At 42.1% G+C, this 26,444-nt stretch overlaps 1 protein-coding gene across 8 annotated transcripts in view; it reads right to left on the bottom strand.

The window, feature by feature from the left end:
• The window catches only part of astn1 (astrotactin 1), a 494,478-nt gene that overhangs the window by 9,878 nt on the left and 458,156 nt on the right, over positions 1 to 26,444 (bottom strand). For all 8 annotated transcript variants that reach the window (XM_024806023.2, XM_024806024.2, XM_024806026.2 and 5 more), the window contains 3 exons: positions 24,041 to 24,176; positions 17,145 to 17,245; positions 14,384 to 14,567 (listed from right to left, as the gene is read on the bottom strand). In XM_024806023.2, coding sequence (XP_024661791.1) covers positions 14,384 to 14,567; positions 17,145 to 17,245; positions 24,041 to 24,176 — 421 coding nt within the window. The remainder of the gene's footprint in view (positions 1 to 14,383; positions 14,568 to 17,144; positions 17,246 to 24,040; positions 24,177 to 26,444) is intronic.

The following is a 26,444-nucleotide window of genomic DNA, read 5'->3' as shown; positions in this document are numbered from 1 at the left end:
CCAATAAGTGCATGTAGCCTAATGGTGCTTTCATTTGTACAGGTAATGCTCAGTTTTTAATGCTTTATCTTGAAGTTTTTAATGCTTTTTATGTTGTAAAAAGTGTTCATAGTTGGTAACGAAGCCTTAGAAAAGTCTTATCAAAACAAAGGTAGCTGTTGTTGTGTCATTTTTAATGATCATGTTCTTTGTTCCCTGATTACCAAGACCTGAGAGAACATTAATGATTGCCTGACAATAACTAATTTGCCTATTTTGCAATTTTTTATTTATTTTCCACAAATATTAGTCTATAATATTATAGTCAAACAATGAAAGTCTCTTCAATGACAAGATTGATGTTGTTGTTGTTGTTAAACGTGATCATGGCAGAAGGCGAAGGCCTTGATCACATGACCTCTGAACCCTGCCCGTTCTTCAGCAATGAGATTCTGCTTTGGGCTTCAGCCTGGTAAACCTCCACGTGCCCGTTTCCTGGGGTACCTAGAACATTTGGTTTTATACGATGCTCAGTTTGGATAGAATTTGTAGTCTGATCTGGATTTCAACTTTGAATAAAACCAACCATTAGGAGCAAACAAGAAAAATGTTTTTTTATTTGTGACTTTTTTCCTCCAGTCTCTGCGGCAAGCTAATATCCACTTGTCAAACTCCCATTCAAATGATAACCCACAAGTCCTTTTTTTCACCGTTTGATTTTGCTGTTAAGCTGCAGTTCACTGCTGTTTTGAATGGACTCGCACGCTGCAATAATACCGATGCGGTGGCCTGTGGATTCTGCTGCATTTCATCTCCCATCTCATGCCAACACCGCATTAACTGCTGTTCTGTAAACATACAGCTCATCACCCTATTTCCTAGTGTGTGTGTGTTCATGTTATTTCTGGAAAAGCAGTGCTCTCTTTACACCACAGCTCCCTTCAAACGGGCAAGACACCATCAGTGTCTGTGTTATTTTTGGCAGATTTTGCAAATCACTTCACATGTAAAGATACATGAGAAGCAACATGTTGCACTTGTACTTTGTATACACTGCTGGACTGTCTTTAAAGCCTAATGTGGACAGCCTTAGTGATGTTGTCTGCAGCTGCAGAGAAATTGTTACTTTAATGATGCCAGCCTTGTTGCACTGCCTCTCAGTAGACAGGCAGCTCTGTGTTGTGCTGGTAGTCCGCAGTTAGACTGCCATTCATAAAGTTTTTCTGAAACCTCTTTATATTCCCAATATTTTGACACACATGTCAGTGGTCTGGGGAAATAGGGGATATTTATTTCAATATTCATAAATGTGGTTTGTTGTGCTTTCATTTTTCAGGAAAGCTGAGGAACATTCCACAGGTTCCAAATAGCAACGGCTGTCACCATAAACTCTTGTGCATCTATAGGGATGGAAAATGGTTTCCACAATACAACGTGAGAGCTGCAAAAAACCGATGCAAACCCCAAACATTTGTGTGGTTTTGACCGTGCATATCCAAGCAGGCATACAGACATACACGAATTAGCCACTGGCCTAATATTTGTAAGTCTTTTATTGTGAAAAGGGTGAGGCGGATGGGACTAAAAACCAGTACTGGGATTGGGGTTGAAGGGCGTCAAAGGGCATAGTAGAAATAACGAAAAATTTTAAAATCTGTCCCAAAGATCACCTTTTTTAATAGAATTAGCCAGAGCTTAATTGCTCCCTGGGAGTCCTGTAATGTCCATACACATTGTGCTTTTTCATCACAAGCCTCAAACTTTCAAACTGACCTGACTTTTCTTTTCTGTGGGATAGATGCTGGTGATGAGAGCTCGCTCTCCGGCTTAAGCCCAGCACTTTTCAGCAGTTTTGCGATGAAGAGTCTTGCCCCACAGTCTGACTGTCAACACAGCGGTTATCCATCCTGATGCGTTTAAAGGAAAACATTCAGCACAAAAGACCTGAACTATGCTGCAACTGTGTGCCTTTGGGTGCTGGTATACACACACACACACACACACACACACACACACACACACACACACACACACACACACACACACAGTGCATAAAAAACCCACAAAACACAAAAACAAAAGAGGTTATTGACACCAACACCATCTTTCCTTAGAATTGGCCCCACTTTCCAGAAATGCCTCCCTGCAACTTCTTCCACAATAAAATAAAATAAATAAATAAATAAAGCCATGTTCATGAATCACTGATCTGACACAGAGGGAAATCCAGCAAACATCATAGAGCCACAGGTACAGAATGGTCCAGTGAGTCATCTAATAGTAGCAGCCCTGCGTGACGTCAACTGGACTTGCAAAAGACTGCGAAGACCAAATTTAGGTCAGATAAGGTTTTTGACCTTTTTGGGGCTAATTCATACTTTTTAAAGTCAATTCTCATAAATTTAGGCTTTAAATGATATCTAACTATCAAGCAGCAAACTTGAAAAAGTGTTGCAACCCCTCATTTCTATAAAGATTTCTTGTAAAATGGGAATTAGCGATTTATGAAAGCATTTGCAAACATATGTGGAAATAGAGCATCTTGAGTTTACACAATTCTAATCTAAGTTAATATTTCATATGACCACGTTTATCCTTCAACACAGTCTGAACTCTCTTCGGACGTTTCTTGAAGTAGTCTTCAGGAAATCATCTCCGGGCTTCTTAAAAGACACTGAAAGCTCTTCTTTGGATGGTGGCTACCTGTTGTTCCATTCTCTGTCTAGATGATCCTGCACTGCTTCAGTCCCGCTTTATTCTTGTTCTTTTGTGCAACAAAAATAAAAGCCCTGTCCATATCATCTCTACCCAAAAGCTGTAGACCACTTCAAAACTCTGAAAACAGCTGATTGTAGCAAGTGCATTAGTTGAATGTTTTTTCTCCTTTCTCTTTGGCTGGCCTGAAGGTAACAGAAGAGCCTTTGTAACAGGATATAATTGCAACTATAATTTAATAAACGAAGTCAGTGAAGTAACGCGTCACATTTAAAATCTAATGTACACGTGGAACAAAAATGCTTTCTCACTGATCTGTCAGAGCTTTTTATCTTTAATACTGAACAACATCAGTATACATTATACATTTAGGGAACATAATGGTCTATTTTTTATTAATTACAGTATCACGTATTACAATGTGAGCAGGCTACAAATGGGAAAAAAAGGTGAAAACGCACAAACTGCTAAAAATACTCTAACTGCAGAGGAACCAGTCAATGGCCCCCTGGGTTGCCTCTGATGCTGCTGATAAGGTTCATGTAATTGGTAAGCAAACTCATAACAATGTGCACTGATACTGATAATGCAATTTTCTATTAAAAGTCTATACCAGAGTGTGTAAATATTTATATATTTCTGTTCATTCTTCAGTATCACAGAAACCAATAAATCACCAGCAGACAAACAGCAAAAAGGCACTTCTGCTTCAAGTGTGTGTGTATTTTCATCCTTGTCTCAACTATAAAAAGTCAGCGAGCAAAGTAAACAGTCTGCGGTGATTATGATTATGATTTCCTGAGAGAAATTCCAACTATAACAATACTTATTATCGCAAGCGCTCTGATTAGAGAGACTGTCAAGGAAAAACAGAAAGAAACTCAACAAAAAGGATCAAATATTTTTCAGTTCATCAAAGGGCACCGAGTCCAACCAAGGACACGGTCGGGACGGAAGGATCGAGGATTCCTTTCTTTTCAGCCAAGCCAAAACATCTAGCGTTTCGAAGTCAATAGCCAGGCGGCGTTCCTAACGTGACGGGTGCTCCCCCGGCGATGACAAGGTCTGGCCCTTGGGAGGAGAATTGTCGAGCCTTGGAGAGACAGTCTTTCGGTGAGTTTATGGTTTGAGTTAAAGCATCACGCAATGTTGCATGAAAAAGGCAACACAAATGTCCCGTGGAGAATGCCAAAGGTTCTCGTCAGTGAGATCCGATACGTTTCTAAAAACAGCAGATCTGAATATCTGCCGCCACAAGAAAGATAAAGCCACATTTGTTCATTCATTTGTTTCCAGATATTGCTTACTTGGCTGATACGAGTTTACATTGAGTCAGAGCCTGAGCGGGGCTCTTGTTATCTGTATTTTGACTAGCTAATGAAAATCTCGTTTATTCTGTCCTCATTGTTTGTGACAGGGAAACTGGGGAATTCTCTTCATAACAAGTCGAACTGATCTGGGAAGATGAAAATGTGCGTGGGTATGCATTTGTGGTCTGGGTGTGTGTGAGTTTGTGTCCACCCTGCTGTTTACTCTCAGCAGCACAACAGACCTGAGGTGTTTGGATGGGAGAGCTATATTGTCTCTCAAGTACCACAAAACTGCTGATTTAAGAACAAACCACAACTAAAGAGACTTACAACAAGGGTTTAGGACAGCAAGGACTAATTTCATGGATGTTTATGAGAAATGCCTCCTACCAATTTCTTACCAAGTACCAGGTCAATGCATACAGTGTTAGCTATGCCAATTATTCTGGCATTTTACAGCTTTTTTACTGTAAAACGTCCCAATATTAGTTAGAATATAAGCAATACAATGCCATTCTATGAGGCAGGCACATAGGTGCTCAAAAAACAAATAAATAAATAGAAGGAACACTTTTCTGGGATATTGATGTTGTCGCTTTAGAGTGTATCCAGTTCAAGTATCAGTTTCAGCTGCTTTAATGTTATTATAATTAACAACAGGTGCACTAGAGCGGCAACAATGAGACAGCCCCAAAATGAAAGCTTTTAGAGGTGGAGGCTTGCTGACATTTTTTTCCTCCCCGTCTATTCTGACTGAATTTTTGCTAGTTTTGCATTTGGTTAGGGGCAACGCCACTACTGGTAGCATGAGGCGATACTTGGACCCTGCAGAGGTTGCACAGATCGCAATTTGTCCAGGTAGTCCAACACATGCCATTGCCAACAGGTTTTATGTTTTTCCCAGCACAGTCTCAAGACCATGGGGGAGATTCCAGGAGACAGGCAGTTACTCTAGGGTACTCTACTCTAAAGTCTTTAACTCATCAGCGGGACTGGTATCTGCTCCTTTGTGCAATGAGGAAGAGGATGAGCACTGCCAGAGCTACAAAATGACCTCTAGCAGGACACTGGTGTGAATGTGTCTGACCAAACAATCAGAAACAGACTTCTTGAGGGTGGCCTGAGCGCCTGATGTCCTTTAGTGGGCCCTGAGCTCCTTGCCCGGCGTAGTCTGGAGGAGGTAAATCCATGGAGGGACACACAGACCTCTACAGGCTAGACAACGACACCATGACTGCCATTAGGTACCAGGATCTTCTGTCAAACCCTACACTGGTGCAGTGGGTCCTGGGTTCCTCCTGGAGCACAACAATGCCTGGCTTCATATGGTAAGTATTCAGGCAGTTCCCAGGAAGAAGGAATTGATACCACTGACTGGCTCCCACGCTCGTACCACTGGCACATTATGGTTTAGTCTATCCGATGCCACCAGGCTGCACCTCGGACTGTCAAAGAGGTCTGTGATGCCCTGGTCAACATCTGGTAGGAGATCCCTCGGGACACCATCCACCGTCTAATTAGAAGCATGCCCCAGTATTGTCAGGCTAACTGATTACCATTTTGAATTGCTGTAATGAAATTTCAGCAAAATTGACTAGGCTGCTGCATCATTTTTTCACTTTGACTATTGATTACTATTTTCATTTCCATCAAATGTGGCACCAAGAGCTGAATGTAGCCACAGCGATGCCACTAATTGGTTAGTAAAGTCCAACGTTGAAGCCCAGCAGCATTTTTGCAGTTGCCGTCTTGATGTTTTGAAACCTAACGTGATGAGCGAGAGATAAATCTGACTGTGAAACCAACAGTGTTGGGACTAACGCGTTATTAAGTAACGCGTTACAGTAACTACGTTATTATTGTGGTAACGAGCACGGTAACTAGTTATTATGCCAAAATCAGGAACGCGTTACTCGTTACTGAGATTTAGATAGGGTCGTTACTCGTTACTTCGTGTGTTGCGTTTAACTTACCTCGGAAATCGGAACACGAGCCTGGGAATAATGTGACACTCGAGTAAACGGTGTTCTGGTTAGCCTCGTTGGAGAAGTCTGGATTCCAATATGGCGACGCCCTCGAAAACGCTTGTTTTGCTAGCTCTCTACAAAAACAAATTACTACTACACATATGCAGCTCATCTGCAGTCCCGAATTTCTGAGTCCCGAGTACAAAGGAAAGCACCACGACTGCAGTTTCCGTGCTGGACGTAAAAAGGGCACGTGACACTGTGATGTAAGCTACAATCATGGCGGCAGTCGAAGATGGTCCAGGCATTTGTTTTCTCTCCTGGAAATATTCACATTATTTCTCCTTTGTGTTGGAAAAAGACAGGAATATTGTCGTGAACTGTACTCTCTGTGGAGGTTCTAAAACTCTTTCGACATCAAAGACTAGCAATTCTAATCTGATGAAACATCTTCAGAAACAGCATGCATCTACCAACTTAGTTGAAAAAGAACCTGAAGGCAACGTCGGTGACTCTAGCTCCGTTGATGCTATTCCAGCAAAACAACGAAAGCTTGATTTCGGACAGCCTGCTGCACAGTCCATCACCCAGCCCCAGCTACACAGGCTGATTGCCAGGTATGTTGTGGAAGACATGAAACCCATCTCAACGGTTGAGTCCCATGCTTTCAGACAACTGATTAGTCATATACCTGTGCGAGGGAGAGCTGGGAAGGCACCATCCAGAAAGATATTTTCCAGTTTCCTAGACCAAGAATATGCCAACATGGAGTCAGAGCTCAAAAATACACTTGACATGGTAGAATACATCTCCACAACAGCAGACATTTGGACTGTGCATAATAAAAGTTTTCTTGGTGTGACCGCGCATTGGATAAATGCACAAAACATGAAACGTGAGAAAGCAGCGCTGGCATGCAGGCGATTTATGGGTCGACATACGTATGACAGTATTGCATCTGAGCTGGACAACATTAACTCATCTCATGGCCTATCGTTTAAAATCACATCAACTGTAACGGATAATGGCTCCAATTTTGTCAAGGCTTTTAAAGTGTACCAGCCAGCACCTGAGTCAGATGACTCTGAATCTGAGGAGGATGAGGTGACTTTTGTTTCAATTGGGGATGTGCTGCAGAATGCTGCTGATGATGCTGATGATGCAATTTCTTTACCGCCACATCAGAGATGTGCATCGCACACAATGAATCTTATCTCTTGCACTGATGTGGAGAAGTGGCTATTGTCTGAAGCTGCAACAAAAACCATCTACAGAAGTGCCACCACAAAATGTGCAGGGCTGTGGAACAAGGCCAGTCGTTCCACAGTGGCTGCTGAGATTGTGGACGACATTATTGCAAAGAAGCTACTAGTACCTTGCACAACAAGGTGGAACTCGTTCTATTATGCTCTGGAGAGAATTTCAAAGATACCTGTGGTGGAGCTGCACACAATCTCAACCACATTACGGTTGAAATGTTTCAATGAGAGGGAGCATCAGTGTATCAGAGAGTACTGTGCAGTCATGAAACCACTTACTGTGGCACTGGACATTCTTCAAGGAGAAGACCATTGTTTTTATGGCACACTCCTACCCACACTGGAATCGCTAATGACCAAGACTCTGGCTATAAAAAATGGTCTGCAAATTCTTGTTGGGCTACCAGATACAGTTGTCCAGGTAAGAGATGATATTTTCATTTGTGTTTATCTTTAATGAAATGTTTTACTCAATTGCTTTTTATATTGTGCTGTGCTGTTCACATGCAAGTGAATGCTGTTACAGTTACAGATACTTAACCCCAATAAATAAATAAAATAAATACAACGTAGTAAAATACACACTATTTACAAATTAAAATACATTCTATATAAAACTACAGCATGCTGTTAATATTTAATTAATTTAATGTTGAAACAATGCATACTTTCTCATGCAAAAATGTTTTTTGCACTTTTACTATGTCGTTATTACAGGCAGTCAAAACAAGGTTTGCACATGTCCTTGGAAGTGAAGATGCTTTGCTGGCTGCTGTGACACTACCAAAATTTAAGCTTCGTTGGCTACATGACCAGGCGCGGAAGGACCTCGCAAAGGCACGTCTGCTGGTAGAGTGTCGAAAACTTCTCCCTGAGCAAGATCAGCTACAACCAGGTACCAGCGCCACCAACACAACACAGCACGCGGGTTCTAGCAAAGAGGATGAGTTCTTCTCCTTTGAAGAGAATGAGGACATATGTGCCACTGCTGAAGGTGAGGTAGCCGAGTACCTCAAATCAGGAGCAACAGGGTTAGACTCTCTGAATCATTTCCCAATGATAAAGAAACTCTCTCTTAAACTTAATGCAGCTACTCCTTCAAGTGCCCCAGTTGAAAGGCTTTTCAGCCTGGGAAACCTGATTCTCACTCCAAAGAGGAACAAGTTGTCTGATCATAAGTTTGAGAAGCTTCTCCTCTTGAGGTACAATCGTTGGTTTGATGGAAACCAAAGTTGAGTAGTGCTCATATGATGATGATGTGTTGCCTTCAGTGGTGCTCTACAAGGTAAAGTAGGGTTATTTCCAAGTGAAACTTGGGCTTCTGAAGCACTTAAAATACCTTTATATTTTATTTATCTACATGGCCTGTATGGAGGCAATATTATTTTGGTTTGACTGTTTATGAAGCTGAAAATAGTTATTATTTATTTTATTTCTGTTTGTGGGGCTGAACATACTTGTAATTAATTTTATTTCTCTTCTCTTTCTCTGAAAATACTTTTATTACTGAACATGAGGTCTCCAGTTGGTGGAATTCAGCAGTTAAGTTTACAAAGTTAAGTTCAGTTAACTTTACAAAGAATGGACAAACCTCACCGTGTTTATGTTAAATCATTTTTTGCACTACATGTTTTTGCACTTTGATACCTACTTTGATACCTACAGGTCCTAAATTGTCTGAGGTACAGTTTAATGTTGGCACTGCTAAAAGCATACTTTCTGTCCATTTAAATGGCAAAAATAAATATCTTTCAAAAGTTTCAACACACTGTATGTTGTGTTTTGTGATCCACTGCTTCTTCCTAGTGATACTACGTACAATGATTAGACACTGCTGTAACAACCCGAGAATGATGAGTTTGCATTTGTAGAGGGTTGAAACATTAGAAATAGATTAAAACACACAGATAAAAAAGTGACACATAAAACAAACTTTGTTAATTTCTAATTTAGTTTCATTCATTTCATCATTGACTTGCACTCGAACTACTACACTGCCATTTTAACTATTTTAGGTTCAGGCCATTAGGTGGCACAGTGTACTTGTGGCTGGATAGTGCTAACATGTAAGCAAGCTAGAAGACTGGCATCCTTGCTGGGTATCCAGTTAGGGAAGCAACACATTAATAAGAGAATTCTGGGTAAAACCAAAGTTACTTTCCCTAGTAACTAGTTACTTCGAAAGTAACGAGTAACTTGAAGTAACTGAGTTACTTTTGAGAGAAGTAACTAGTAATGTAACTGAGTTACTATTTTAAAGTAACTTACCCAACACTGGAAACCAAACTGCACTCTTGTACGGTATTGACTTCCTAATTACAAGGCAGGCCTACCCAAAAGCATATGGTGCTTTAGTCCTCTTTTTGACTCCACTGGGAACCGATGTTTACAAAAGGAACACGTTGTTTTCAATAGGACTTCAAGTTCCATTGGGGCGAGTGCTGTTTCCCCTATACAGTAATACTGAAGCACTACTTAATAGAAAGTATGCAGGTGCAGTTACTAGAACATGTAAACAGCTGCTTTTTTCTGGATTTTGTGACTTCCAAGTTTACTTTTCTGTAAAAAGCAAACGAAATGCAAGGAGAACAATCAGAACAAAGAGACAGTTTCATCAAAGCAGTAGTAGCAGCTCTGCCCCAACCCTAATGTTTAGTTTAGGTTGTTTTTTTTGTAGCTTTTTTATTTCTACAGTCATCTGCTTAGAAAAATATGCAGTAAGCCACAGATTAAAAATTCTGTCTGGAATTAAACAGAAATACAATCTTTATCCTAATATGTCCATAATGAGTCTAGTCTAGATTAGAAAAATGTTTTCCCGGTTCAGCTGAATGACAATGATCCTCATGATCTGAGATGTTTTTGCAGCATCGGGCCAACATCAACACAGGATGCCTGAAAAGCCAGAAATATGCATGACGGTTATTTTGGTTTCTTAAAAATGATATCAGTAGTATTTTTGTCCTGGCATAGGTGCGGCCATTTATCTGCTGCATTTGTTTTCCCCAACGGTCAAATAACGTCAGAGAAACAAACTGCTTGACGCCACAGGGAAGCTTGTCAGCACACTCAGACACACGGCGGCGGAGCTGCGAGGCCATTAACCTCGCTGCCTGCACGCTCGCCTGGTAACAATAGACAGCATACAGCTCAGGTCTTTCCTCACTCTAAAGTAGATACATAGGAAAGTCTAATGTTCATTTGATGACTTGGCTAAACAAAACATGTTTATACTTCCTTCCGCTGTTGCCAGCTCTCACCTCAAATGCACTTCTCTGCCACTTTTCCAGCTCTGAGGTGCCTTTATTAACATTAATCACCCCTCCCTTTAACTAAATTGGGAGGCTGTTAATGTAAGTGTATTTTAATGGAACACTTCAGAAGCAACTCCCTCAATTACATCAACTCTTTCCAGCATGGTCCCTATTAAAACCAACCTTTCATTTAGGGCGGGGGAGCCCACAGACAGAGGGAGAAACACAGAATTAAGGGAGCCTTTGCTAATCAGTTTCACCTGCCAAAGCGAAAGCGTGTAACACAGACTGCTGTTTATAAGTAGGTTTTATTTCAGACACATGGCTCTGTTTATAAAACATTAAGCTACAGTTTTACATTATGGGTACTTATACGTAGTTTGGGCGGAAATTTGGGGCCCTCCATGGTTGCGAGTTACTAAATGGCCCCGGTGATGTCACAGAGGTTAAAAGCACTTGGCTTCCCAGTCAGTTTGACTGACTTTCTCCCGTAACTCTAATTCACACAAACAACCGCTTTGCAATCAGAGACAGCGCTTTGGAAACTGTGAGCGGCACATCTGCCCACCTTTGAGAGTCGAAACAACAGTGTGCTGAGCTTTTGAAAGAGCTGATATAATGGAGACCCTATAAATGTGTTTGTAATAACAGTGGAACAAATTAGCGCTTGCACCGAAAAGTGTACGAAGCACAGTTTTGGTTTTATTTAGAGCTGTTTTCTGTTCAAGCTGTAACTGTTGTTATGCACAGATCACGTCAGACAACTTGTGCGGATTGTTGTGGGAATAGATGCTCAGGCCAAATGTAAGTGCAGTGCAAAAGAAATTGCTTGCAGCGCATGTTGGGCAAAAAACACAGCTACGGTACCAAAGATGAGATGTTTTTTCCAGAGAGCAGTTAAATGCAAAGACAATGTGTAGGCTAGCGTTAGCCCGTTCTGGACAACATAGCATCATTTAGCTAACATTAGCTAACACAAGCTAACTCAAGGAGTTGCAAAAAAAATAAATAAATCACCTCACTCAGAGTTGTTTTGAAGGGAGGGAAGAATCCATAAAGACTATAACATTTATTCGTAGGAAAGTGTTGGAAAGTTTTCAGTTTTAACATAGTTTAAGGTGGGGTTGCCAACCGTCCCTTAAAATACGGAATCGTCCTGTATTTAGAAACAAAAGTACACGTCCCGTATTGAGCTAATAAGGGACGCACTTTGTCCCGTAATACAGTGAGAATCAAAAGTAGTCTATAAATGTTAATGGAATTAACACTTTGTTTGAAAACATAATTCCCAGCCCCTCTCCTGCTTTGTGACCAATGAGCTGACAGCACACTTACGACAATTCGAGTATGACAATTCAGATTACCGCTTATCTCATTGGTCGAGGAAAGGTCGCTTACAGAGAAAATACCGGAAGACAACAGATGACCACAACAAGAAGCATGGCCAACAGGGAAACAAACGCCGACACTGCGGTGCAAGTCTCGGACGACAGTCACCTAAAGCTGGGCAGACACTGTGCGATTTTTTCAGTCACGTTATTCAGCTCCTGCTCAAACTGTACGATTGACTCGCAGGGGTTAGACGTTGGTAGGTCACGATGCAGGTCTCACACTATACGGCCCGATGCTCTGATGCGACCTGAGTGCTCACACTGTGCCTCCATAAAATGAAGGTTATAACAGAAAATCTGTCGCTCTCTCTGTCTTTCACTCACACAGACACACACCACCACCATCAACTTTGCTAAATTGCTAATGAAAAACATGATCAGGCAGCTGTGATTGAGCAGCAGTGTAAATCCAACTATTTTCACGGTTGTTGTGGTCGTGATCATTTTGTGATGCCACATCGAAAAGGCTCGGATGAGCTTTCCAAAGTTCTACAAGTTGTGCCTCCATCGCTTGTGTCCAGATCACACGCTGCACAGCCGTGCTGCGCCGTCTTTTACACCAACGTTTACGTGTTTGCGCGCGAGCAGTGTGAGCGGCTGTGGTGAGAACCTCACGAGCGATTGATGATCGGGAGCTGCTCGAGGTGTTAATCACTTCTCGTTACCCCACGTATACTACACGACGCACGATGAAGGCCAAAATCGGTCCGATCACCAAATCGGTCGCACGACTCAAAAATCGGCTCAAAATGGGCCTAAAACCGCACAGTGTAAGCCCAGCATTAGAGCAGCAATGTTTGTTCAGAGAAAGGGAAGAATGGGAAAAGGAAAACACCTGGCTGGAAAACGTTAATATGGGCATGTGCAGTGAATATCAGCGCTATGTGGCCAGAAGTGTGATAATATAATTTATTTTGTGTAATAAACAACTGCAAGAATAGATGATTACAACAAATAGATGACTAATACATAAAAGTAATACATAGATGAATAATGATGATGAGTTATGATGCGTAATCATGGGAACAAGCGGGTTTACAAACAGGAGCAGCTGATTAGCATTAGAAAAGCTGAAATAATACCTCAACTGAAGCCAATTGTACTAAATGCACTAAATGTGCACTGTTACAAGAATATTTTTCTTTCTATTGTTTTCTATTATTTTAAGTTAAGCAGGACAGAGTTCTTTTAAAGAAAGATTTACTTATATTCTCAAAAGTTAAGCATGACAGGCTTCTGTTTAAGAAAGAGGCCTGTTTTATGTGTTAATGTTGTCATTTTGAGCTAAAAATAAATGGCTAAATGATCATTTGTTTCACATGTGTTCATATCACAAAGAATAGAATATGCATGTACTTAAATCAACTTCAAGTCAAATGGTTAAAAAAATAATTTCACACACAAAAAAAGAGCTAGAAAATTCACCACACTGGGAAGGGTGAAGACAACTGGGTCGAGGTGTCCCTTATTTATTTTTCAGGGAGTTGGCAACCCTAGTCTAAGGGGATTGACTCGCCAACGTCAAGTGGCAGCTAGCTTACTTTTTCAGCTCCAGAGATTAGCCCTCTGTATATTTCAATGTCAACTGAGGCATTCCTACACTACACTGGTAAAAAAAAAAAAGATTAAGCTCTGGATACGCACAGTACTCATTCAATGAACTAGTTACTAATGTACTATTGGTGTAATCTTGGGATATGTAGACAGTGAGAATATTATAATACACATGTTTATATATGACACAATTTGTTGATTTATTCATCGCACCTGATCTAGATCTGTGTCAGAATGGGAACAAATTCCTATAAGCTGTTGGGGGTGCAGTAATCACTAATAGAGCACATCTATGTCTTGTAATTCAGTCCTAGCTTTCTGGGTTTTACAGGATTTCTGGTGAATGTTTCGATTATGAAAGGCCTTTCTGCTCAAATTGCACTTTAAAGTGTTGTTCTGACAAACTGTGATCCAATCCAGACTCTTGTCTAGTTGCCACTTTCTTCAGTCTCACACTGTTATTGTTTGAAGATGTCAGTGTCAATTGCACAAGCTCAGTATGACAGATTGCACTTTGTTGGTGGGAGGGCAACTCATGAATGGATTACACACACTCCCACACACACGCATATCTGGAAGACTGATTACAGTGAATGCAGTCTACACGTTATTAAGGCTTTTGGTATTCTGTAAAAGTCTGACTCAAGACAGACCTACAGGGCTTTGTTTATTGTTGGGTTCTGCTGATAAATTGGCGATCAAGTTAAAGTTGATGATCAATTTGCTGGAAGGAATGCATTTTTCTGATCTGAGGTTACACGTCAGAGATGTGGGCACGTTTGAAATACAAGCTGAGTCCCAATTGTCTGGCAGAAAAGTCACTTTTTCCTGTTGTTTCCAGCGTGGGTAAAACTAAACTGCCTGTGGTGTTCAATAAACATGCATTTTCCAGTGTGGCATCTTTTGTTCTTGTTGACTCGTTAAGGAAGAAAAGAAACAGTCAAATAACCGTACCTGGGTCCCAACTCGTCCTCACACCTCCAGGTGAATTCACCAAAGCTCTCGTAGCGCTGGTTGTAGTGGTAAAGCACACGGTGCAGTGTAGGAGCGCCCAGGTCCATCAGAGTGTTGTAAGCTGTCTGTTGCTCCTTCCCACTGGTGTAGCCGTTAAACAGGTTATATATCTTATCTGCAATTTCTGAAAGTGTATAGACAATCGGGGGTTAACTTGCAGCTTTAATAGGAGCAGGAAACGAGTGTTAACTATGCCCAACAATAAAGAACAATACCGGCGATCAGTTCAAACCCTTTTTTATGTTTAATGAACAGGCCGACTGGGGCTACTTGATATTAAATGATCCAGGCAAGATGTTCCAATGACAAAGTCATCTTTCTCCTGAATCCATGCTAGCCTCGCTGCTGTTTTGGATACGCTGTTGAGGTTTGGGTGGGGAGCTTCGCTGAGTTCACACGCAATCACGCTTTCTGTAGACAGACGGGGCAGATCGCTCATAGCGAGAGAAGAATGTTTGTCTGGGGCAGGTCTTATCTGTTTTTGCATTCATTTTAAACAATGCTGTTAACAGTGATCCTGACAGGCTGACGAATGCATTCTTAATTTCAATTACTGTAGGACACGACAGGAATCCATGTGGAATCATGTCAGTTGCTAAGGTATGGGCGAGGCAGAGTAATAAAGAAATAATATTAAGAAGTCTAATCCCAAATTAGGATGTTGGTTACTGGATAGTGATCAGCACCCCTTTCTTCCCAGTGATGACAGAGGTCACATGTTTGTGTGAAATACCCAAGGATGGAGGATCAGCGACACAGTAACTGTAATATGCGTTTGTTTTTGGGGTCATTGGAAGAGATTCTTTGATGTTGACAAAGATGTTGGACATATTGCAGTTTTTTCCCCTCAGTTATTGGGCACTGTTAAATATAATGGCCTCATAAGTGGAGAAGATGTGTTCTTTCCTGTTTCTTCTGCAGCTCCAATTTCAGATGAATAAAGCAGATGTCATTTTACATGAATATTTTGGTCTCACTACCATTACCGATCATTTTAAAAGGGATAAATCATCAACAACAAAGTTGAAGAATTCACTGAAGAAACTAAAACCTTGGAGTGTAAGTCCTCTCGGAAGTGACAATGCCAAGAAAATCAGTAAAAGCAACTACATGGCATGTACTGCATGTCACACCATGCGTAGATTTCCAGTAATTAAAACCAACTGCATTAAGTGGCACATCTTTTCTTATACAATTAGACAATTACATTGGAAATTGTTTTCACAGTCAAGCACAGTAAATTAAGTAGCCCCTTAATAGGGTTCAAATAGGAATTGGACAAATTTTAAAAAATCATTATTGAACTTTAATATTTTGCTGAAGTCCTTCCATGTAATGATGGCTTGAAGTCTGCAGATGTTTGTGATGTGTCTTACTCCCTTTGGTTTTTTCTCTGCTAGTGAAATTCAACCTGACTGACCACGTGGCTTATTCCTGTTTAGCCTGATTTTTCAGGCCTTTGTCCACTATTGTAGACAATATCAAGTTTGCAAGTTCTGCTTGGCCCTGCATCAGACCAACGTGTACCCTGCCTGTCACCCTGCGGTAGCTGGGTGACAGGCAGGGTACCTGCGACCTGGCTTCAGGGTGCCTGCGACCCTAAATTGTTTAAGCGGAAGAGAATGGATGGCTGGATGGATCACAGTACACTTCAGAATTCATCTGGCTGCTTCTGTCTTCTGTCACATCATTAATAAACATTAGTGACCCAAGTACAATTTGAAACCACTCATGCCCATGCATCACACAGGCTTCACTGTGTTCAGATCATGAGCTGTTCCAAGCCTTCTCCATTTTTTGTTACTCCTGTCCTTCTGTGACAGGTTGATGTTACTTTCATCCGTCCAAAGAATGCTGTTTGAGAGTTAGTCTCTAACCTGGCCTTTCTGTTCATGAGGTTGAACCTTCTGTCAAAGCGTCGTCCACAAAGCCTCTTTATGGTAGACTTCAATAACGGATAGCTACCTTACAGAGAGAGTTTTTCCCCCTCTGGGGACCGTTGGAAAAGGGTTTTTCTTCACCATGAAAAGGATCCCATGATCATTCATCACTTGAAATGAACTCTTGAATATTTGCCTGCTTAATTTAGGAATGAAGAAATATCCCACACCTATCACTGAAACAGCTTTTGCGTAACTTTTTTAATCAGCCCACCCTTAGCACCAGGAAATATGGTACTAGGGCAGAAAAAAAGACAGTCAAGGTACTTTTGGCCAGGGCCTTTAATTAAAGCCATACTTCAATTGTAGTGGCAAAAAGGTGAAAACTGTGACACTACCCAAATGTCTACAGCCCTGTCTCCAACTCAGCAGCAGGATCTATAAAGTCTTTGGTATGAAGCTTCACTAGTGCACAGGGTGACAAATGATTTCAGCTCGTTAATTTCTGACATGAAATAGCACACTTTATAACCAATATTCTCGTGAGATCTTAGTGTACAGTGTCCATAAACAGTTCTACTCCAGAGAGGAAAACTATCTGCCTGTGTCTTTATGACTCGCTCGATGAACTCATCTAACATCTGTTTTGTGCGGTTTTGAGACATGACTGCAAATAGAAAGAGCAAATGTCTGTCCGGTAAATAAAAAAAACAAATGAAAAAAAATTGCACCAAATATAATTTTTTCCCCCGAATTTTTCTGACATCATATAACAATCATATTTACTACACAAATAATGATGTACAGTCTTTTCCCCTCACCTTGTGCTTTGACGTCATCCACAGTTGGACATGGAGTTTTGATGGTGACTTCACTTGGAGTTGAACGGCGCCCCGTGTTGTCTACTGCCCATAGCCGGAACCTGCACGCACACACACACACACACACACACACACACACACACACACACACACACACACACACACACACACACGCACTGTGAAATATAAAGTCCATTTTTCCATTTTGTTAGTGAAAATCTATAAAACCTAAAGTAATAAAATGGATTTCCTGCAGTGTATTCTCATGAAAGTGCTGAACAAAAAACATATGAGCAGCAGCAAACATGTCACAGCTGATGCATTTCCTGCAGCTGTTAATCCAATCGAAAGACCCCCTGCTTTGAAGACCAGGGCCTGCATTATCAATACGGGAACAGTGCCACACTCCCAATTTGCCGTTCTCTGCAGAGCTAATTTCGCTGAATGAATATCTCCACCTAGTGGCCAATTGTTGCAGTAACAAAGAATGATGTAGCAGTACGAACACTCAAAAGGCAAAGAGGTGTAAAGAAATAGACGAGTGAATGACAGATATTCTCGGTTAGAAGAAAGCCATTTGAATCTTTCCATCATATACTCAAAGACTGAACTTTTGCTTTTAATGCAACTGCAAAGTATCTTTTTTTTTGCTGTCTTTGAGTTTCTAGCATGCCTTTCTTGGGCATATTTTATCTGAAAGAGCGTATTTTGCTTCTACAAAGTGTCATTCATGAGCATTGTACGGAATCCATCTTTATAGAAAATATAAAGAGCTGATGGGAGAGACAAGGCCTCGGTGCAGAGGCTCTCCCCAAGCTAAGAGCTCAGGGAGATGAATGAGCTGTCAGACGGGATAGAAAGAGCAGGAATCTCGCTGATACTGGAATTAAAAGAGCATGTGTAGCTGTTCACCGAACCCACATACGTCAAAATTGTTTGAAGAAGCTCTGTCCATGGGCCTCTTGCCCTTTTTTTCTTTACTTCTCTTTGCCTCTACACACTGCTGTTTATCTTTTCCTCACTCTTTCCTCTCTTTCTTTCTCAGCCCCAAATGTTACCTCTGCATTTTCTCTCTTCTCCCTCTTTTTCCCCTCTCCACCCTGTTCTTCTGCTCTGCAATGTCTGTGTGTGTGTGTTTTTAATTTTGCACTGGAAGCATATACATACACTGACAGACCACTGAGGTTTTTAAATCTGACAAGGACCTGTTCAACTGCTCATTAGCACAAAAATCTAATCAGTCACATGGGAGCTCCATATACTTAGTCATGTTCAAAACAACTTTTTGAAGTTCAAACTGAGAATCTGAAGTTAAAGGAGGAGTGCCAACGTGGCATCAAATCAAATCAAATCAAATCACTTTTTATTGTCACATCACATGTGCAGGCACACTGGCACAGCACATGCGAGTGAAATTCTTGTGTGCGAGCCCCACAAGCAACAGAGATGTGCAAACACAACAACACAAACGAGCAAAATACAAGAATGGCCAACCTGAAACTAATAAATATATGTACAATATATAATAGTGTATGCATTTCTGGATGTGTATACTAAATATTTTCCTACGTGTGTGTGTGTGTGTGTGTGTGTGTGTGTGTGTGTGTGTGTGTGTGTGTGTGTATACACATTTTTACAAATTAAATAGTAAAAAAATAAAATAAAATAATAATAATAATAAAATATATAAAATATACAGAGTTGAATATGTGCAGAACAAGTGGCATTTATATACAGTGTGGAGTGCATAATGTTAAAGTTCCAGTAGTGAAGCTGAGGTGTCTATGACGTGTTCAGCAGTCTGATGGCCTGATGGAAGAAGCTGTCTCTCAGTCTGCTGGTACGGGACCGGATGCTGCAGAACCTCCTTCCTGATGGAAGCAGTCTGAACAGTTTATGGCTGGGGTGACTGGAGTCCTTGATGATCCTCCCCGCTTTCCTCAGGCACCGCTTCCTGTAGATGTCTTGGAGGGAGGGAAGCTCACCTCCAATTATCCGTTCAGAGCACCGCACTACTCGCTGGAGAGCTTTGCAGTTGTAGGCGGTGCTGTTGCCATACCAGGTGGTGATGCATCCAGTGAGGATGCTCTCAATGGCACAGTGATAGAAGGTCCTGAGGATGCGGGGGCTCATGCCGAATCTTTTCAGTCTCCTGAGAAAGAAGAGGCGCTGCTGCGCCTTCTTCACTGTTTTGTTTGTGTGTACTGACCACGTAAGATCCTCAGCCAGGTGTACGCCAAGGAACCGGAAGCTGCTCACTCTCTCCACAGCAGCGCCGTTGATGGTGATGGGGGTGTGTACTTCTCTGCACCTCCGGAAGTCCACTATCAACTCCTTTGTCCTTGCGACGTTGAGTGTGAGATGGTTGTCTTGACACCAGTGGGTCAGGGCGCTGACCTCCTCCCTGTAAGCCGTCTCATCACCATTGGTGATAAGACCCACCACTGTAGTGTCGTCCGCAAACTTCACAATGATGTTGGAGCTGTTAGTGGCTGTGCAGTCGTAGGTGTAGAGTGAGTACAGGAGAGGGCTCAATACACACCCCTGTGGAGCACCAGTGTTCAGTGTGATGGGGGATGAGGTGATGCTGCCCAGTCTGACCACCTGGCGTCTGTCAGACAGGAAGCTAAGGATCCAGCTGCAGAGGGAGCTGCTCAGTCCTAGATCCTGCAGTTTCCTGTCCAGCTTCGAGGGAACGATGGTATTGAATGCTGAGCTGTAATCTACAAACAGCATCCTCACATACGTGTCTCTCTTCTCCAGGTGTGACAGGGCAGTGTGTAGTGTCAGGGCTATGGCATCATCAGTGGACCTGTTGTGGCGGTATGCAAACTGTAGAGGGTCCAGTGAGTCGGGTAGTGCAGAGCAGATGAAGTCCCTGACCAGCTTCTCGAAGCATTTGCTTACGATGGGGGTCAGGGCTACAGGTCGCCAGTCGTTCAATGAGGAGATGGTGGAGGATTTGGGTACAGGGACGATGGTGGCCATTTTGAAGCAGGCTGGGACTACAGACAGAGAGAGGGAAAGGTTGAAGATGTGCGTGAACACTCCAGCCAGCTGAGCCGCGCATGACCTGAGGACGCGGCCGGGAATCCCGTCCGGACCAGTAGCTTTGCGTGCGTTCACCTTCCTGAAGCACTTCCGCACATCCTCCTCAGACACAGTGTGCGCACTGACGTCATCCGCGGTGCGCACACTGTCCGGTCTCATGGTGTTCGCTGCGTCGAATCTAGCGTAGAATACGTTTAGATCCTCACACAGAGAGGCCGTGGTCTGCGGTGTGCTGGTTTTCCCTCTAAAGTCTGTGATCGTGTTTAGTCCCTGCCACATACTCCGAGGGTTGTCAAACTGTTGCTCCACCCTGTCCCTGTACTCACGTTTGGCTGCTTTGATCGTCTTCCGGAGTTGGTGCGTGTTTGTAGTCCGATGTGTTCGCGGAGGCAAAGGCGGTGTTCCGTGCCGCCAGTGCCGCGCGAACATCTCCGTTAATCCAGGGTTTTTGATTTGGGAAGGATTTGACTGTTCTGGATGGGACGACATCTTCCACGCATTTCCTGATAAATCCACAGACTGAGTCTGTGTATTCATCAATGTCCCTAGCAGCCACGTGAAACATTTCCCAGTCCGCGTGATCAAAACAGTCCCGCAGCGCAGACTCCGATTGGTCCGTCCAACAGTGCACCGCCCTCCGGGTTGGAGCTTCCTGTTTCAGCTTCTGCCTGTAGGCGGGCAGGAGCAGGATGGAGCAGTGATCTGATTGGCCGAATGGGGCGCGGGGGAGGGCTTTGTACGCATCCCGGAAAGAGGTGTAACAGTGGTCGAGTTGCCGGTTTCCACGTGTGTTGAAAAGGATGTGTTGATGGAGTTTTGGTGAGACTTTCTTCAGGTTTCCCTTATTAAAATCTCCGGCTGTGATAAACGCTGCCTCTGGGTGTGCGGTTTCCTCGCTGCTGATCGCGCTGTACAGTTCCCTGAGTGCACGGTCAGTGTCGGCTTGTGGGGGAATGTAAACAGCCGTAATAATCACTGCTGTAAATTCCCTCGGTAGCCAGAATGGCCGGCACTTAATCATCAGGTACTCCAGGTCCGGTGAGCAGAAGGATTTGACCGGGTGCACGTTCGCATAATCACACCAGCTGTTGTTGATCATGAAACATACACCACCGCCTCTGCTTTTCCCAGTAAGATCCTGTGACCTGTCCGCGCGGTGCACAGAGAACCCCGGCAGTTGTATTGCGGAGTCCGGTACTTTGTCCGATAGCCAGGTTTCTGTGAGGCAGATCACGCAGCAGTCCCGCATCTCTCGCTGGAATGAGATCCGTGCCCGAAGCTCGCACAGCTTGTTCTCCAGAGACTGCACATTAGCCAGTAATAAACTGGGTAACGGTGGTCTGTAAGTGCGCCGTCTCAGTCGAACCAGAACGCCAGATCTTCTCCCTCTGCGTCGGCGTTTGCGGCCTCCAGGGCCAGAGAACAAAGGCGTCTCAGGTGAGATGAATGGGGGGTCTGCAAACGGAGCGTCCGTGTTGCAAAACTTGAACTCCGGAAAGTTATAAGAAAGACCGTCTTTTATGTCCAGTAAGGTTTGTCGGTCGTACACAAGGAGACATGTGCTGCTCGTGAAAAAATAAAGGAAAAGTAAAATTAAACACAGAAGAAAGCCGTTGCTTGGGGGAGCTCGCGACGAGGCTGCCATACTCGGCGCCATCTTGAAGCATCACATGGTTGTTAATACCAGATAAACTGGTCTGAGTATTTCAGAAACTGTTGATCTGCAAGGGTCTCTAGGGTTTACGAAAAAGAGGAAATAGTCAGCGAGTGGCAATGCCTTGTTAATCCCAGAGGTCAAAGGTGAATGGCCAAACTGCTTTGCACTGATAGGAAGGCAACAGTAACTCAAGCCACCATCTTACAAGAGCTTCTCTGTCAAACAGTGAAGCGGGTGAGCCTCAGCAGCAGACCGAGAATCTGAGGATACAGTTTGTGCTGGCTCGATTTCTGCTGCTTGGATGGCAGGCTCAGAATTTGCATAAAAACATGAAAGCATGGAAGTAATGTTCATCCTGTGCTGTATTAATGGTTCAGGCTGGTGTTGGTGATGTAATGTGTTGGGGGATATTTTCTTGGCACACCTGGGGCCCATTAGTACCAACTGAACATTGTTAAATCCCATAGCCTACCTGAGTAATGTTGGAGACCATGTCCATCCATTTATGACCACAATCTATCTGCTACTAGCTAGATAACGTACCAAAAAGTTAAAATCATGTCAGGCTGGTTTCTTTGAATATGAGAATGAGTTCACTTGACTCAAATAGCTTCAGAATTGATTAGATCTCAATCCAATAGACCACCTTTATGGTGGAAGATTCCCATTATGGATGTGCAACCGAAAATATGAAGGAACTGCGTGACACCATCATGCCAATATGGGGAAAAAATATAAAAAAAATAAACATAATCCACCTAGGCTGCACAAATATTTAGGAAAATGTGTAAAGCCCACAGATGTTCTGACTGTATTACGCGGCACAAGTGAAGTGGCTTATAATAGACAAATGGTGCACGATGATCATTTAACCACATGATCTACAGTTTGTTACTTAGTAAGAGAAGTACACAAAAAGTACATTATAGAGGAGGTCAGTCACAGGAGCTCGTTCAGTGAGAGACTGAGATTACCGAAAAGCACCACTGAACGACACAGGAAATCATTCCTGCCTGTGGCCATCTCCCTGTACAACGCATCCACTTAACACACTGTTTGCTGCTACAACTACACATGTTTCTTTTCCAAATATTTATTTATAAGTGACTTATGTATGTATGTATGTATGTATGTATGTATGTATGTATATATATATGTATATATTGTACTATTCTTAGTTAGCGTATTGTCTGTCTTGTCTTAATGTTGGTTTAAAATGGAGCACTGTAACAAAAAATAATTTCCCCCAGGGATCAATAAAGTATTCTGATTCTGATTCTGATTCTGATTCTGATTTGAAAGATTGTAAAACCACAAAAACAAGCTACATTGACATTTCTCTGATAGTGCTGCATGTGATGTCACAAAATAAAACAAAAATCAAAAGAATTTAATTATTTGCTGTTGCTAACTAACTAGCTTAGTAGCAGCTAGTACTTTGTAACATTTGAAGAAGAAACAAAGAAGCAAAACATAGTGTGGACAACAGTGCTAACTTCAAAAGTATCAAATGATTTAAAATCAAAAATATATAAAATTTGCAATAATAATACTGATAACTAAAATTGAACTTAAAGTTAAAAGATGCCACATTCAGTCTGGAGCTAACAAATTAGCTCTTTATTAGCTAAAGAGTTAGCTATTTTGTTTTTGCAGTAAGCAATTTTTTAAGCCTATTTTTCTACAGCCAGTGTTGCCAACTTAGCAACTTTGTTGCTATATTTAGCGACTTTTTTTTCTAAAAAGCAACTAGGGACAAATCTGGCTACTTTTTCTGGTGTTATTGGAGACTCATTTATGACAACTTTTTGACGTGAAAGCGCTTATCGCTCTTACTCTCAACAAGCAGTGGGTGCTGCCGAGGGCACCTAGCTCGTGCCAAAGCGCTCAAGGCGGAGGATAGTCCTCCCCCAGCTGCAATCAGGCTGGGGGAGGACTAGGGGATGCAATCACATCTATGCTCCAAACTGCAAACGAATCGTGCACGAGCGAAGCCGCTGCTCCCGCACTGACTGTAACGCAGTCAGTTCTTCTTTAACTATTATGTTGTTTTGTGGCTCACAAGGTTTAAAACTACTTATAAACACACACACACACGCACACACACACAAAGTAACTCCACCAGAGTGCCTATTTCGGGTCACTTTTGCTTATTACATGACACGCTCAGAACAGACTCCATACTTACATGTATGTGGTGTCGGGCTCCAGGCAGCGAATAATCATACTGATGGAGGAGGACAGTAGGTCAGGGATGTCACCTAACATCACACATGGAGACCTGGCCCCGGACAAGATGTCATCCACAAAGCTTAAAAGGGTTTCTGCAACAAAGGTAAGTCAGGAGATTCCTCTGGATTAATTCATCCAAGTATTTCATACAGTTCAGACAATTCTTCAAATTTATGAATGATTTGCTTATGATTTATTTATGGCAATTAACCCGCTATTAACCCTCTAAAATATGTGTCAGAGTACTACTTTTTGTGTTAGTTTCTCTACTGCTACAATTCTGCCATTATTTTTTTAAGGCAGCAAATAATTTGTTTAAATTCACTCAAAGTAAATACTGAGTTCTGATTTGAAACTGTCAAAATCCGATTATTGTTGACCCATTATTTATTTTTAATCTCAGGGCAGTTTTGTTTTTTTTAATTGTGAACTTTTAAACTGTTTTGTGCAACTTTCAATGGTTAAATTAATTTATACAGCAAAAGAATTGACCTGTTCTCTTTTTAAAGGGCCGAATTATGCATCTTCATATCAGCTTCAGCTGCGTCTTCCCAAAATGTAAAACAGATGAGCATTTTACTGTTACACTGCAATATACACGTGAAGTACTATATATATATATATATATATATATATATATATATATATATATATATATAAGAGAGAGCTAGATTTTATGAAGTGAAAAATAGGCATGTTCACTAACATTTGAATGCAGCTACTGGGATTTGGGTCCCCCCGTGTTACAGAAAGGCAAAAAGAACACGGTGTTCCTTGTGACGCCAACACTTCTGTAAACATGCAGTCCATTCAGTGACTTTACTGTTGCAGATGGGTGTCCAAGGGCACCTTGACACTGCATGCTGCGAAGGGAGTATTATTCATTCAGCGTCCACCCACTTTTTTTCAGCACATTCAACACTAACATTTTAGGTAAAAGTTTTCTTTTACCACCTCTACCTCCCACTTTTTTGTGTAAGCCCTTTCTGTGCTCTCCTGAAAAAAAGTCTCACAATCAGGTCTCAAGATTAGGTAACATACAACCTCTGATAAACAACATCATGCCATCATTTATTTAACAAAAAGCAAGCCGAAATGCTGAAGCAGTCTGTGATTCCATTTAAGAGGCTAACCTCTTAGCAGGTCCTGCTAATCAAACACTGTATTAACTGATCATCAGCAAGTGTTAACACTTCTAAAAGCAGAGGCAGTTTGCAGGTTTGGAGCATTCAGGTGTTGTGTTACCACAATGCCAAGGAGAAAAGACATCAGCAAGTATCTTAGAGAAGCAACAGTTGCTACCTATCAAATTTATAAGGCCAATTCCAAACAATTGAAATCTATCGCTTTACAGTAAGATGTATTATTCACAAGATGAAAAGAATCCAACATATAGTCGGTCTTCTCTGGGGTGGACATGCTCTGAGTAAATATAAAAAAGACCTACGTCTTGGGTTCAAAGTCTCAGTTCATGAAAAACCTGAACAGGTATGGTTTGTTTGGAAGGGTTGCGAGGAGTGTGTTTTCTCTCTAAAACAAACATGGCAGCACCGATTAGGTTGTAGCTGAACAACACCCAAGACTTCTGGAACAATGTCTTTTGGTTAGATGGAGACAAAGTGCAAATGTTTAGCCAAAATGCACAATGGTAAAGCACAAACACCTCATACCAACTGCCAAGCATGTTGGTGGGCACATTGAACTTGTTGAGTCGACCATGAGTTCTTCTGTATACCAAAGTATTCTAGAGTGAACTGTGAGGCCATCTGTCTAATAGCTTAGGTTTTGCCAAAACTGTGTCAAACTACAGGATGATGTTCTCAAGCAGAGCAGCAAAAAAACAACAGAATGGCTGAAAAAGAAAAGAATGGGTTTTGCAGTGATCTAGTCAAAGTCTAAATCTCAACCCTATTAAACGAATGAATAGATGAAAACCTCGATGAACTCAATAATCGTAAAGAAGAGTGGTCCACAATGATGTGTTGAATCAAGCTGGTGACTAATGGGATGTACTTGGTGCTTCACACACTGCTTCTGAATTTTGGCCCCTTGCTCCTCCTCCACCTCCAGCACCTCTTCTTCAGCACCTCATCTATATTTAGCTGGCAGTGCGTGCATTAATGGTGCACCTTGGCCTCTGGGATGTGTTTCACTGTACAGAGGAAAAACCCTCTCTTTGGAAAACCCAAATCTGTGTGCATGCACAGGCGTGTAAAGCAATGGGTGCTCTGAGGTGGTCACTGGTGACCCTCCTCGGCACAAGCACTCCCTGTCTGTGTTTATTTATGCAATATTTGTGTGTGAAGTGATGGACACCCTGAAGTGGTCACCTGTGCGTACTTTACACAACCTCACCTCTG

This window comes from Maylandia zebra, linkage group LG18 (assembly GCF_041146795.1).
Source record: "Maylandia zebra isolate NMK-2024a linkage group LG18, Mzebra_GT3a, whole genome shotgun sequence".
Classification (NCBI taxonomy): Eukaryota; Metazoa; Chordata; class Actinopteri; order Cichliformes; family Cichlidae; genus Maylandia; species Maylandia zebra.
This window is presented reverse-complemented; position numbering and strand designations above follow the sequence as displayed.